The sequence below is a fragment of the Ylistrum balloti genome, unplaced genomic scaffold, assembly GCF_031769215.1.
Source record: "Ylistrum balloti isolate Yb309-2 unplaced genomic scaffold, AGI_CSIRO_Ybal_v1 Utg371338, whole genome shotgun sequence".
In the NCBI taxonomy this organism is placed as follows: Eukaryota; Metazoa; Mollusca; class Bivalvia; order Pectinida; family Pectinidae; genus Ylistrum; species Ylistrum balloti.
Window position 1 is genome coordinate 277,988 of NW_026782711.1, and position 16,571 is coordinate 294,558.

Sequence of the window (16,571 nt, forward strand, 5' to 3'; positions counted from 1 at the left end):
TTGAGTATCTGATTTTCGTTTAATATGGCCGTTACATTAGCCTGTCTGAAAGACATAAGAATTAAGACTGTTTGTCTATAAACCAGACTTATATGTTTGCTTCTAGATGTAAAGCAATCTGATTCAGTTTATTTTACGAACCAAACAAACGACTGTGTATTCTAGTAGGCGTAATCCCGGCATCTTTGATTGAAAAGTTTCAAGCGATAGATAAATAGGACCAGACTATCGTAAGAATGATTAGTAATCACCATAAACACGTATATATACTTAAAACAGTGAAGCTAATATCGTAATACGGTATAGTACACATATGATAAAATCGGCATTTAACTTCAATCCAACTATAGAGTTACTAGACATGGCGACAAGCAACAAGCACAGATAACTTCATATTGCACAAAGCAATAGAATAGTTCCCAATGTGATGATAATAACGACATTACATTTATGACAGTCTTCATGACTTCAGTTATATATACGTGTTATTCAAAAACTAAATAAGTAAATAGAGTATTAACATAAAATATAAGTAAATAAGTATTAACATATACGTATAAGTAAATAAGTATTAACATATCCACTACCGTGTAAGTAAACAGTCATTGAGTATAAACATATCCACTACCGTGTTAGCAAATAGTTATTGAGTATAAACATATCCACTACCGTATAAGTAAATAGTTATTGAGTATTAACATATCCACTACCATATAAGGAAATAGTTATTGAGTATTAATATATCCACTACCATATAAGTAAACAGTTATTGAGTATTAACATATCCACGACCGTATAAGTAAATAGTTGTTGAGTATTAACATATCCACGACCGTATAAGTAAATAGTTGTTGAGTATTAACATATCCACTACCGTATAAGTAAACAGTTATTGAGTATTAACATATCCACTACCATATAAGTAAATAGTTGTTGAGTATTAACATATCCACTACCATATAAGTAAATAGTTGTTGAGTATTAACATATCCACTACCGTATAAGTAAACAGTTATTGAGTATTAACATATCCACTACCATATAAGTAAATAGTTGTTGAGTATTAACATATCCACTACCATATAAGTAAATAGCTGTTGAGTATTAACATATCCACGACCGTATAAGTAAATAGTTGTTGAGTATTAACATATCCACTACCATATAAGTAAATAGTTGTTGAGTATTAACATATCCACTACCATATAAGTAAATAGTTGTTGAGTATTAACATATCCACTACCGTATAAGTAAACAGTTATTGAAACATATCCACTACCATATAAGTAAATAGTTGTTGAGTATTAACATATCCACGACCGTATACGTAAATAGTTGTTGAGTATTAACATATCCACTACCATATAAGTAAATAGCTGTTGAGTATTAACATATCCACGACCGTATAAGTAAATAGTTGTTGAGTATTAACATATCCACGACCGTATAAGTAAATAGTTGTTGAGTATTAACATATCCACTACCATATAAGTAAATAGCTGTTGAGTATTAACATATCCACGACCGTATAAGTAAATAGTTGTTGAGTATTAACATATCCACTACCGTATAAGTAAATAGTTGTTGAGTATTAACATATCCACTACCATATAATAAGTATTAACATATCCACGACCGTATAAGTAAATAGTTGTTGAGTATTAACATATCCACGACCGTATAAGTAAATAGTTGTTGAGTATTAACATATCCACTACCATATAAGTAAATAGCTGTTGAGTATTAACATATCCACGACCGTATAAGTAAATAGTTGTTGAGTATTAACATATCCACTACCATATAAGTAAATAGTTGTTGAGTATTAGCATATCCACGACCGTATAAGTAAATAGTTGTTGAGTATTAACATATCCACTACCATATAAGTAAATAGTTATTGAGTATTAACATATCCACTACCATATAAGTAAATAGTTATTGAGATGTCGTTTATTCTTGTATCAGAAAAGTCGGAAATCATAACCGTTACGAAGTATCTTAATCAAATAAAGCACCAGTACATGGTATGCTGTACTATTCTATTTCACACGGATGTTGTAACAATACTAAACTAAGAAAACGCCAAACAGAATTAACATAAAAGGGGGGATTTTGGGGGGAGAAGGTGACGGTTTGCAAATACACTAATACTAAAGGGCAAAAAAGGAAAACACGTCATACTATCATTTTGTCCGTTTCAACTAATTAATCTTATTTCAGATCCATTAAATGAAACGCTACATCACGTAAGTGATTTAGGCATGCTTATATGTCCTGTGGTAACTTCTTTGCTCTATCTACAAGTACAGATATAACAAGTGCCTGTTTCTCAAGGTACTTTAATATAAAACTTTATTTGTATATCTACAAAACTGATCTGATCTTACAATTTGTATTTTCAGATTGTATGGTTGAACCCCAAGCGTATCGTTGTAAGTCATAAGGAAAGTCGTTTTATAAATGATCTACGAATGAGTATAGAACGACCTTTTATGGGGGATTACAACCTTCACATCAGAAGTGTAAAGTATGAAGATCGAGGGGACTACATGTGTTCAATCAACACCCGTCCTGTTACCATCAAAAGGATCCGTCTCATCGTTCAAGGTAGGTACATGTAATGTCACTGTCTCGTCTATCTATGTAATTTAAAACACATGTACGTATTCCGTTTATTTGGAAAGTGAATTAAACAGAAAAGATACCGATTCGAAATATACAATGAAAGTAACAGTTGAGTCGAAATGTCTTTCATGTGACTAATTTTGTAATTGGCTGTGATATCAGAACTTCTTTTCAATAGTTGCTATAATCGTGTTTATATATACATGTACAGCCATACAAGGGAAAGATGGTGGGGATGCTAGCTCATTTTCAAACGTTAGATGTTTCAATGCTAGACTAGCATCGATTAAAGGGAGTAATTGTTAGATTTCATTATTTTGATTTCGGGCAAGCATTACATTACTTAAAATTAGACTCTTCACATAATTATAACACTCTCTGAGAGAAATTTACAAAGATTATCGGCTTTAAATTAACGCTAGTCGTCACTCGCTGTTGTGTCTCCCACCTATCGCTATTTTGATCGGAGATAGCCGAGTTCATCACGTGAGCTTTCGGAGCCTCGTTTTAACCCGGCATTTTGATATGATTTCTTACTATGTATAATTATGCAAGAAGCCAAAACTTAACTTGACAGCCAAATTTCAACTATTACTTTCTAAAATGACCCCTTGTTTCACTCTATACGCGTTACAGAGCGAAATATATTAATTTGAATTAATCTGAATCTAGAATTGCACGCGCAAAGACATTGTATACATTCTCCGAACGATAATGATATGAATCAGTGTTGGGTGTTGGGTTAGATTTGTTGACGTTGTTAATAAAATGGTTATGCAAACATTAAGATATTATAATTAACAGACAGTACATAATTTTAAACCGATATTTAAATGTTATAATGCTTTTTCCATATATGAAATGAATATCTAAGCATTTAGTCTCTTTAAGTATCTAGTAATGTGTAACCCTATGCAAGGGTTATCTGCCCTTGTTTTAAGGGAAATAAAGAGTTATCTGCCTTGATTACCATACTGGGTTGTTTGCCCTTGTTTATAACACTTATTGGTCTTTGATGAAATAGTTATATATATTTAATATATGTACCGTTAGGTAATGTGTTACTTGGTTATGAATATAATGATATTTAATTAAGGAGAGATATAGTTACTTCGTGAAAGTAAGAAGTTAAGCTATTTAGTTAATTAGTGATGGTTTGACAGCCTTGGTCAACCACGGTCATCCATCAAATTCGGCAGTCATGTAAGCATTTGTTATAAAAATGAGGGGACAAAAGCGCCCCTGACTTTTGTCATAGACAGCGTATTACACAGACCGTTGTCACGAAGCCTGTGACCAGGACAGGTACGGGAGCGAGATAGTATTCTTTCCACCTTCTGACTTTCTTCAATTGCTTCTCTCTGTGAGAGGGTTACAAATGCTACTTTGCAATCAGAATGAATTATTACTAAATCGTGCCAACACTTTTGTTTGAGTTCTACTTTCATGATAGTAATATTGCAATTGACAAGTAAAATGAATCTTATGTTTTTATTTTCACAAAGTTAGACAACACGAGTGTACTTGTTAAGAGCAGGGCGATCTTCGGCTTTATTATGCAAATTTTATTTCAATGAGCTTTGGCAGCACAAAAATACATGCGTTTTTAGTACTGTAGCTCCTACTTCTTGCTTGGACCGCTTATTGGTTACCTTAGTCGGAACATATAGCACACAGTTAGTTCCTGGTTGTAAAGTATCATAGAAACGCTCTTTGCTCTATATGTTGGTGTAACATGATTGGAAGGTTGTGTGAGATGAATAGAAATACAGTTAAAAGTACATAGAATAATTGTATCAATTCGTTATAAAAATAGCAAAAAGATGGCACACCAATAAAAAAATCACTGAGTAAAAACAATGGAAAAAAAAGCATATTAGTTTGGGATGGATACCACAAATATGTGTTAAACGAATATCTGAACTTTTTGCACTTTTGAAACAATTAGGTATGACATATTGAATATTTTAGTGGAGCTCATTTACATACCTCGTTCCAGCTAAATTCCGACCTATACTTCTATTTTATTTTTCTGAATTTCACCTCGACAAAACACGTGCTAACTTACTAAACTACATTCATTTCCCAGGTGGTCTATGTATCCCTAATATTTCGGAGACAGTGTCCGCCTTGAGTTCAATAACCATATATCAGTAAGGCGAACAGTTTTGTTATTTACAACATTTGTCGTTAAGATGTCATTATGTCATTCGCAAGGTAAATCAGTACAGAAAATGTATTCAACGTATTTGATTTAGACTCTTTTTTTTAATTTTCTAAAATATAGCACCCTTTCTGGAAAAATGAAGGGAGAACTGCGCTGCCTCTGTTTTCAATGATCGACGGCGAAGCGCAATGATAACATGTTTTTTTCACGGATTTCTAATTCCCTCTTACCTCGTTACATGTCTAGTTAGACTATCTATTGCTGTGTTGCAGTTTCTGTAATGGGAGGCCAAGCAATAACAGAGATTAAACACATGACAGAGGCAGATTCGTTAACCAAATAATACTTGGTTTGCAATCTTTGTCAGGTCAAAAGACATGAGAGATCTGAAATCCTAAGTCCTTATTTACATAACACGGAATCTTTGTAGTCACATTGTTACGCCATCTATAACGTTAAACGTTAAATGTCTTTTTTTGACTCATCCAGATTCAGACTCAGAATGTGTCAGCAGACATGACAAAAATATGTTTCATTAAGTTTTTTTTTTTAAGTGGCAGTCAGATATTAGCTATTTTCTGTTTGATTTATGTTGATGTCTTGAAAGTGTAACATCTTTTATACGTTCATTTTTTGTTATTTGTGCCATTTTTGAGATTGCAGGTTGTAGACATTATATGTCGACTACATATGCCACATGCCACGTTTTAATTCATTTAAAAAGTGGCAAGATTCAGAATAAACACTTTTTGACGTGCTTTTGAAATATTTGAATATAGAAAATTACTGAATTTCGATGTATCACCCCTCCAGGTCTGGTTTTTGGTACTTACTTCTACGAAGTTGGCTTAGTTGATGATTTGACTCAGCTGTTTCTAATTTGTCTTGAGATGTATCATTCACGTGTTCAACCTTTATACTATTTTCGACATGTTGTTGGTAGATACCGCTGGTGAAACTTAAGTACAGAGGATTTGTCATTCTTTAGAAATATTTCAATATTGGTTAGGTTTGCTGTCAATACACGTTCTCGTTGGTTTTCGGCATTTATCTGATGAAGCAGCTGTTTGGTGTATCTGAATTAATTATTGTCTCTACTGTATCTACTTCTAGCTATGCTTTTCACTTATATGTCATTGGTACAATTTTGTGATTGCGTATTGTAAACAAACATTACAGCTAATGGACTAGATAGTAAAACCAAATTAATAAATAAAATCAAAGGTAACCACGTAATATTTTTTAGAAGGATCCAAAATTATATGAGTTTCTAGTTTCCTGACCTCATCTTTCTTTCTACCGACTGTAAGGAAAAAAATCATCCGTAGTGAAATCGCACATGCTGCGTTGACTGGCGATACCCTTAACGTACCATTACTTTAGGCAAATTTACTCAGACGCTTGATATAGGTTTATACAGACCGATGTTGAACATCCTCTTGACACCTTTCTTGAAAAAAAAACTAAACAAACAAGAAAAAACAAGAAAATATTAACATGTCAAAATGATGGCGGTAGCCAGACCTTCAAAAATAACTGTTATATTTGTTACGTTTTATCATTGTTGGTATATAGAAAATAAATTGTAAAGTTATTAACTTATGTCAAATGCTCATCTGGGGTCTGTACTTAACGTTAAAAACGATGTTATACAATAGCGCCAAAACGCATGACACAATAAATAGAAAAATCAATTGTGGATATCAGAAAAATGAAATAAATAGTCAACAGAACCGGAAGACCAGAAGTTCCGGACAAGTATTCATATCTTATGCATATTTTCTGAATGTGATAACTCTGTATTGCTTTGATAGACATTGACCAAATTTCCGGAAGCACAAGTATTGCTTTTTTTATTTTCCTGACCTGTGAGAATTTCGTTTTTGATAAATATGCTGCTTCCCATTAAAGTGCCTTCCATCTGCAACCTCAAAGACTGTACAAAGTGCATCGAAGTTCAGGAAATACATTACTCCATACAATAAATTTTACTTAATAACTTTTGTTTTTATATCTTAAGTATCTAACATGCCTACCTACTTATTCTTCATTAATATTGATTCATACATTGCAGTTCCCTCGCGGATCCTAGATTATCCCTCCTCCAATGTTTTCACTGTGCGAGAAAGAAGTGACGTAGAGCTGGTGTGTAATGCCACAGGCGTCCCGCCTCCAACGATCACGTGGTATAGACGGACAGACGAAAATCCACAAGGGCGGGAAAGTATGTTTATTCTATCAATGTTGTATCTGTTACGATTAATACTACGTAAAGTGATCTCTTATACAGTTTATTAATAGACAGGTATTTAATTTGTTTTAATAAGGGAACATTACGGTAAACATATTACGAGAAATTGAATTGATAGTTTGTTTACATCGCAAATTATTTCTGTATTTCACATTCATATTTCAATACGAAAGATCTATCCAGAATGGTTAAATTGACCAATGAAATTGTTCGGGAAGCCCCTCTAAATATAGCGGCGATAATATATAGCTCATTACAAATTGTAAAACGACGCAGTCACATTTAATACGAACAATGTAATTTTCATCGGCAGTAGTGATAGCGATATATTATGGCCTACCACACTATACACATGGGTTACAACCACAGACTCCTCTTAAGTGACAATTTATGTAACAAACATAATTGTCGTCCTTGATTTACCAGAGCACCGGGATTTCCTTTTTCTTCAACAACATAGAAAAATACCAAACTCAGATTTGATAAAAGTATGTCAAAATTAAAACAAAGGAAATATTTACCCGGAGACTAATGAAAAAAGTAAAGGGATAATAAAAAAAAAAACAGGTAATTCCGGTAGAGTAATTTTTTTTTTTGTTTGCTTCATCAACAACACCCGCCATATTAATTTTGGTCAATCCAAGTGAATAATGTCACGCTCCTAAAGAAAACAAGGTAAATAATTATGAAACTAACGGGCACGCTAACGAGCCTCACACACTCCCGACTTCTCATCGCAAAATTACGTGTTTCTCGTTGAGATCATTATAATGACAGTTAAATTTGTCCATAATCTCCATCAACGTGCATATCTCGAAACCCTGCGTCGTGAGTTTATCTGTCAGTTGCCGACATCTTGCAACTCCTGATAAGCTTTGGATGCAAGGTTGTTGCTATCCAGAAATCGAAAATTCTCTTAAAGGGAATTAAATCATCACACTTATCATACCGCTTTGCTGGGGAAGCTGTCCACATTGGTTTCTTTGTAAGAAAATATCGAAGTAAGCGACTAATATCTGCCGTGTCCTCGATTTCTAATTCTAGTCAGTACACACATACGATAATTATTGTCGACGAATCTCTTGTTATTTAAAAACAATAATATACATTGTGCCTCGTAAAGTGAAATGAAATGATTCACAAGGTTTTTGTGACCTGTTTTGAAAAGCTCTTCTAAGGCACTGTTTGAATATTTCCTTCGGTCATTCTTCCTTCTTATCATAATCATCATATCATCCTAGAGCCATTCGGAAGCTCATAGCTTTGTAGCTAATGTAATGACTGTTTGTGGTTGCTGTCGTTTTATTATGATAAGTTCTTTAATTCATGGTAGTCAGTTCCTTAAGGACAAAGTTTATCATTTTACACATCGTAAGTTGGTGATTTGGGAACAACACTAGTTAGTTATGAACTGTTAAGTTATCAGCAAATTCCGACCGCCCTTGTGCCACATCTAATAATTTGTTGATTTATAATTATGGAACAAATCTTATTTCAACTATAGGAGATATCGATACTTTCATTTCGAGTGCAGTAAAATGAAGTTCACTACCGGTACCGTATTCACTTTTTTATGGTCGGTATCATTCCAGATTGTTCACTCTTGTTATGTAACTGATATGCAAAAGCTTAAAAAGAAAAACAAGATTGAAAGTAAATGATACAATATAATCAGAGAATTTTTGAGTAGACACATAACAAATGGGACATAACAAGATCTAGATTATACATACATCAAATCCATTTTATCTTATTATCTGATCACCGACTTCAAATAAATTTATCAATATTTATTCATTTTAGGAGTTGGAAAAGAGGGGGAAGTTCTTGTTATCCGCAACATCAGCAGGTACTGCGGAGGAATATACGAGTGCATGGCATTTAATGGAGTTCCACCTGCAGTCCAGAGACAGATAGAAGTCAAAGTGCAGTGTAAGTACGCGCAGTTTTCAGCATAAATCACCTTTACAAAATATTGTAAAGCATCACTTGTTCTATATCGCTAAGGATTACAAATTTGTCGGATGGAAAATAGTGCACCATACGTCAAGGATTATTTATCGCCTGGTAAACCGGCCTACACCACCTTTGACCCGGCGCCGTGTACCCAGACAGACTAATATATGACATGGAGAGAGACATTCCTTTGGTGATTAAGCAAACGAAGAACTGATTCGCCCGGACTATCCTGTAAGCATCATATGAAATTGAGACTAATGATTCTCCGAGGAACGCGGGAAAAAGAAGTCGCCCATTTTCTGATTTTATTTGAAGGTTGTCTAATCTAAGCCTGCATATGTAGCCATACTCACATTGATGTAATAAAACATAATTTCGTTGTTCCCAATTTCAACTACGGACGCACTTTAAATGGTTTCATCTCGATTTAATATATAACGCTGCTGATAATGACCTGCTGAAACACGTTATCAGTATCCCATGAGTTCTCTGGGCCTATATTTTACTTATGAAAGTGGGAAGCGGCGTCATTTCATGGTATTTTCGTTGAAAATAGGTATAAAATATATAGGCGAAAAAGAAAAGAAGTACATTTTACAACTAAAATGATATAGTTATGCTTAATGAAATGCACAAACTTGCCATTTTTGAGAATTTTGAGGAACATGGACAACGCCAACATCGATACTCCACTGGTTGCGACCACTTCCGCTCTCTGCACTCCTGGAATATGTCATGGCAAAATTGAAAGCGCAAGCGATGTAATATCATTGGTTTCAAGAGAAAAACATTGACCAACCACAGACTGATACGCTCCTTTTTAGGATTATAAAGGAGCGACACCCAACATCAAAGCCATTACAATATATCGTTATGCGACCTCGGAATTCGTTTGATGTATATCAACAGATGAAACGAGTCTATTCGTCTTGTCTACGAGATGTCGTACAAGGGACCTACAGTTTTGTCATGACGTGTTCTTAGGGTGTAATCTGAATCCCAGGAGTATTGAGGATGGAACAACGCTATTTTATATATAATCAGTAAAAATTCACAGAAGTGTCATCTCAAGATTATATTATCATGTCATCAAGTTAATGGAATGTACAGCAATTGAAAGTGTTCAATTGGTGCAATGACTACAAGTCACTTTCACAAATCAAAATCGACAGATTTGAGAGTGATTAACATCAGTTTACTGTTTGCAAAAGGATGACATTCTTCTAATTTAAGATGTTTTGAGTATATAAAGTCAAAATAGAAATGGTAAATACATGTTAGACTTAACACATTGTCTTATTGTTTAAAATGTCTTTAACAAAAAAAAAAAAAACGTATACACTGTAACCTAAAATGACAATAAAAATGTAAATACCCTTGATTCAGATCTAGTTATGGAATAATATATATTATGTAGATAAGGTACTGAAAATGTCATACTGGCTATATATAGATATAGACATTTAATGAAATGGTTTTGTACTCACTAGTCACTACAGAATGGAAAACAACTCCACAGGAATATATCTACCTTTATGTACATATATTTGGTGTATCTGTACAGATAGGCACGAGTTAACCAAAACCCCGTTCAAAGTGACGCCGTAAAGGCCAACGAACTGAAAATAAGTTGCACAATGGTATACGATAATGAAAATTTGCGTTAAGCTTTTATATCGGTGACAGGAGCCATCACGGTCGCATTGGAAGAATACTGAGCCTCGTTTTGAAAACCGGAAGTCGTCTCGCATGAAAAAAGACTATTTGATGAGAAAATTAAATAATATGTTCATTAATTAGTCAGTATTCTAAATTTCTTACTAAACATGTAAAAAAGACTATTTGATGTATATACATTATTCATTAGAAAATTAAATCATATGTTTTTTACAATGGGATAAGTAATGCTAACGCACATCTAGTGAATTATATCAGTCTTTTTCAATTCTTATTAAATAAGATTTATATACGTAATGAGTCCTACTGTAACCCACATGTCTTTCGCGCATGTATATACATCCTTCAGATCATATATGACGTGCCTCTTGCATGATGTTCAATTATATAGTCACCACTAGGACGATGAGGTACCTAATGAACATTTCCCTGACTGTTAAAGGGTCGATAAATCCAACAAGCGAACAAAGCACTATGCCAGACTCCCCTCTGTGGGATTGTACAAAATGCACATAAATGAATACAGCGTAGCACTTTTCAAAACAACAAATTTAGGACAAATTAATGAAAGAAACTATAGATGAAGGACACGATACAGGCAATCATTTACCTGCTGCCCCTATGATTACAGCGTAGCACTTTTCAAAACAACAAATTTAGGACAAATTAATGAAAGAAACTATAGATGAAGGACACGATACAGGCAATCATTTACCTGCTGCCCCTATGCTATGCAGGAAAAAAGGTTCAATCATATTCATCATTCTCTCATTAAATATGTTATTGTTACAAAGTTCCTATAATGCTGCAAGATAGGACACTCTGAATCATAAACCTATAGCTTATGACTTATTGTTACATATTGTATCTTTCTACAGTTAAACCGGAGATACGTCTACTAAACAAACGCATTGGACAATATCTTGACAAGGAAACCATGTTAGAATGTATAATTACTGCTTCGCCACAAGGATCAAACGTTTGGCGTTTTGGAAACATTCAACCGGATATAAAAGAGGGATGGAAATATCAGTTGGAGGTGTTCGAGGATAGCAAATACACGGTTTCCTTGACGCTCAGGATTAAAAACGTCAGGCCTGAGGATTTTGGTACATACACTTGTGAGGCAGCCAATAAACTAGGACATGCCAAGAGAGATATGCTCTTATATGGTAAGTCGTCCTATGTAACACGGTGGTACAAATTCTTTAAGTTACATATGAAATTTCTTTGTAAAAAACGTTTACATACGATAAATAATGATTTCAAGGTATGCGAGCAATATCTAGAGAATAAGAACTCCATACAGTGGTTTTTACTAACGAAACAGTCAGGTATGTTTCTATGGAAATTAATCAATTATTGAAAGTACAAAGGTGATTGCGATTGCGGATTACAAACCTTTCCATTCACATTGTACGGTAGATAGATTTATCAGAACCGATTCTTTCCTTATGCGAACTCCTTTTGCAATAATGATATGGGTGAAGAAAAGGGCAGGTGTACACAAGATTTCGAAAGCAAAATGCACAGACCGACACAAGTGAAATACATAAACACTTGGCACGAAATTGCAAATCCTACAGATTGTGAATATGACTTTGTTTTCAATGTCCTCAGCATTACAATACACATAACATACCAATAACTTTTATAATATCCTTACTTTTTACAGAATATGTCGTTCCTACGCCGCCCCCAGTAACAACGCTAGCCACTACACCACAAAGAGTGAAACAGGATAATCACAATGGTGGCGTCAACACACTAGACGGCCGACTCGAGAGTGGTACCATACGTAGTCAAAACGGGGAGTCGGCACAAATTCATAAATCATCAGATACTCAAATATTAGGTAATAGTATGCTTATAATTGTGACGATAGTGTGTGCTTGTTGGATAAAGCGATATCTTTCCTGGTTTGATGCCACATGAGTAGTAGAAAATATGTGAATGAATATATACTACAACATCGTGTAATTATCTTCAAAAGTGTATGATATGAGATTATACCATACGGATCTCGGAATACTACTACTTTGATTTGATTTGAATCTCAAGATTGTTACATTGGGTACCAACGGCATCGATACAACTGTAAAACCAAGTCAAATATTTAATGTAGTAACAAAGCGTAGTGCATTCCGGGATTCTAAGTATAGAATTTCAAAAGTAGTACATCAACTGGTCTGCCATCGTCCGTTCCAAATGTCTGTAACATTTAATTGAGTTTCATCTTATGCGTCGTTACTCAAAATGTATGCACACATTACACACAATTATCAATTTACGATATTTACATGCTTTGTACATAAATATCTTAAAATTTGAAAATTCAACGTACCATTTTCACATTCCTTTTTTTATTGAAAATTACAAAAAAAATTACTAATGTAAAAGTTTTACTTACTTTGCAGGTCAGTTTGGGACTATGAACGTTCGTATAATGAACACGTGTAACATCATAATAGCAACGAAGAGTTTGTTTATATATTGTATTTTATCCTATACTGTTTACGTTTTTTACGTTATATCATGATGTGTCTTATTGGACATTTTCAGTTATTCCAATTCAAATATTTCATGAACTCAGTTAATTTCAATCATTGAAATCGTATTTTAAAATTGACGAAACATTTCTTTCTTTTTACTTTTATTTTCAATCTATAAAATATCAATAATGATTTAATCATAATTTTTCACAAAAAAGAAAGAAAAAAGGAAATGAAATCATATTATCATTTAAGAAATATTTATTTCTTCGTGTATGTTTATATTGTGATATTTATTACATATGTTTCTAATTTTACATTATCATGTATGATTTGAATTCTCTGCAATGGGTCATGTGTTCTCCTATCTGTATATTGCATGCATCGCCAGAGTGTAAATCTTCGTTGTCCAATTACGTATAGCATAACCATGGGCTTAAGTAACGTTTTTGTTCAGCTATATTTTTATGACGGTGATTCTAAGAAATGAATATAATGTTTCTACGAAATGATTTAATACTACATACATTTTGGTATATGTCATTGGAAAAGAGAAATTAAGTAGAACTTACGTTTTGTGATCAAAAAACAAAGTAATCCAGTATACTATTCATCTCATTCTTTTTCCTAACTGAAACACACATGAATTTATCCTATTTATCTGTGAAATACGTACATTTGTATTTCATCCGGCGTAAATTCAATATTACATACAAACATGTTTATTCGACTCATGTTATAAATATGCTGCTGTATAATAAATATTTGGGCGTGAAGACGTATGAGAGTTACTTCTTGATGGTTAGGTTTAGGTAAATGAGTTGAGAACTACAACAAAAAAAGCCGTTGGATGTACAATCAATTTTTTATGTATAAAGTATTACACAGAACTGAGTTTAATTGTAAGAATAGTGTGCTGTAATGTGGTTTGAGGAACATTGCACGTGTATGGTATGGTATAGTAGAATGTGTATGTGTGTAGGTTGACGTATGGTTGAATGCTCTGACACAGCTCTGTATTAGGCGTTACATGTACAGAATAGAATATCCTTTCTTGTAAATACAAATTATTCGTTGTGTATACGATGTATAATTATATATAACATTATTCAAGTGTATGCTTGTGCCAAAATAAACAAAAAATGATGACAAAGTTCATTGTGATTCAATTGAAACAAAGAAACAGTCCCACATTTATGAATAAGTATTATACAGATGGCATCTATCAATAAAACATATTCGTGATATTTTGTGACGGTAGTAAAACCTATTTAAACACTTTTTGGAAAACAACAACCCCCACCCCCCGCACCCACCCCTGCCCCCACTACAACCACCCCCATCCCCATCTTTTATCTTCTGCATCACTATATTCACTTTGCGTTCTTCGAAGTGAGTTTTACTGAGATATCCTCCTATGGGTCAATAGTAAGAATGCCCAATGCCAGAGAGAAGTGTATATATAGATACTGTTTACATATAATATCCATCGATTTGTTGAAGACCATCCAGCCACCAACGGTATCCATTTATGACATCAAAGTGTACGCAAATGAGATCATTATTTAAGTTGCTGGCCAATTATTGTACAATTTCGATATATTTGTATTTTTTTTCAAATCAGAACGTTCCTTCTCGTGGAATAACGTGATTTAGTCATTTTATTGAAATCAGTGAATTCACTTTGATAGTGATTTCTTTTCGTTAAAATGGCTTAGCATTTTCATGGCTATATCATGCAATGATCTATTTATTTGTGAAAATAAATAATTATTATCTGACAGGATAAATGATTGTTTTATGACATTGTAAATGTGTTAGAACAATGTGGTAGAAGTGAGCATTTGACAATTATATATAGATAAACCAAATCAAGTATAGTCAAAAGAAAATAGTCGATAAGCAGGGAGCTGATGTGGCTATTTTTCCCAATCTGGGACATGCCGATGACTAATGTCATTCTATAAATAAATAATTACATTTCCTGTTTCTGAGCTCGTCAGCTGAACGGGGAATGAATGTTAATGAAGTTATGTATGAATGATTTGATTGTGACGAAGTGTATATGAAAAGTGCTAAATAAAATATCGAAAAATATATGTTTTATTTCTCTCTGTTTTATTTACTCCTTTCAATAATGATGATGTGTTAAAATAAGTTTTAACTGACCGAAAAAAATAATGTGTTGTTATTGATTAATGGTGTTATTTAGTTATTTGCAATATTAATCAAAATATTTCTAACCGTGAACATATGTTATCGGTACAGTTTTTCTTAAATCAAATATGCAATGTTAGATATATTGCACAGGCATGTTTCATTGATCTGTTTTCTGTTGAAGTTATTAATGCAACAATTGTGTGTTCGCTAGATGAAATTGTTGATGAAATACTAAAATATCAAATTCTAAATGGAAGACAATATTTACTTATATGATCTTGTACAATCATTGTTGATGTAAGGTTTATAGGACGTATTTCAATCGAGTTACACGTAGGATATTAAGTTAGTTCGTAACAGTTCATTACATCAATATTAAAACAAAAACGTTTAATCATCAAAGATAATAAGGAAAATACTGTCTTTTAGAAGTATTTAGAACGATATTACCTACATGATGATTATGATAGTATAATCCCTTTATTTATCTATAAAATAAAATGTGCCTAGTTCGATATGTTGGATGCATTGAAAGGCGTTGCGCTGGTTGGGTCTTACCAATATATGATATATATTATACATGAGTAAAAAATCAGTGCTGGAGTATCGTACAGGAGTTTGTTACACATACTAAATGTAATGTACAATTCTTTCAAGGATAATTTAAACCTTTATAGTGATCTCAATCAGCATTTAGAGTTACAAAGGTAAGCAAAATGTTTGGTATGTCTCACCAAGCTCCCAGTTGCTTTGTTAGAATTAACCATTTGGAAAACAGTGAAAATATTCAAATGTGAATCAAAATTGGGCTCATTTTTACCATTTAATAGCTTTTTTTAGAATTGTGAAGACAAACTGGATAACTTTTTTAATGATTTATAACAACTTATCTTTTCACTACGCACTCGTCAAACTGTACCTGTAATCATCCTGCGTGCACCCATGGCCATGGACGTTATTACGGGAGGTAGTTCATCAAATTAGTAATGCAACATTATATATCTGGGTATGACATATGTGCACCCTATCGATGTTAGAAGCGGGGGAACAATTCATGTACCATATGAAGGGAAGGAACTCAGCCGTAATATCCAAACAATCGTATCTATAGCATACCAATTATCTTGCAAACGCGAGCAAGTATGTCGAGAAGATCTAGTGAGCATCGGCTTAAATGTTTATCATTGATCATTCAATTTACCAGGCGCCAGGTAGTATCTGAAAATAACAAACGGAT

General features: G+C 33.4%; 1 protein-coding gene across 1 annotated transcript in view; it reads left to right on the top strand.

Moving 5' to 3' along the window:
• The window catches only part of LOC132562049 (limbic system-associated membrane protein-like), a 107,273-nt gene extending 94,052 nt beyond the window's left edge, over positions 1 to 13,221 (top strand). Inside the window, exons 3-8 of the mRNA XM_060226772.1 lie at positions 2,406 to 2,610; positions 6,870 to 7,019; positions 8,850 to 8,978; positions 11,561 to 11,854; positions 12,358 to 12,537; positions 13,100 to 13,221. Coding sequence (XP_060082755.1) covers positions 2,406 to 2,610; positions 6,870 to 7,019; positions 8,850 to 8,978; positions 11,561 to 11,854; positions 12,358 to 12,537; positions 13,100 to 13,221 — 1,080 coding nt within the window. The remainder of the gene's footprint in view (positions 1 to 2,405; positions 2,611 to 6,869; positions 7,020 to 8,849; positions 8,979 to 11,560; positions 11,855 to 12,357; positions 12,538 to 13,099) is intronic.
• The last annotated feature ends 3,350 nt before the right edge of the window (positions 13,222 to 16,571 follow it).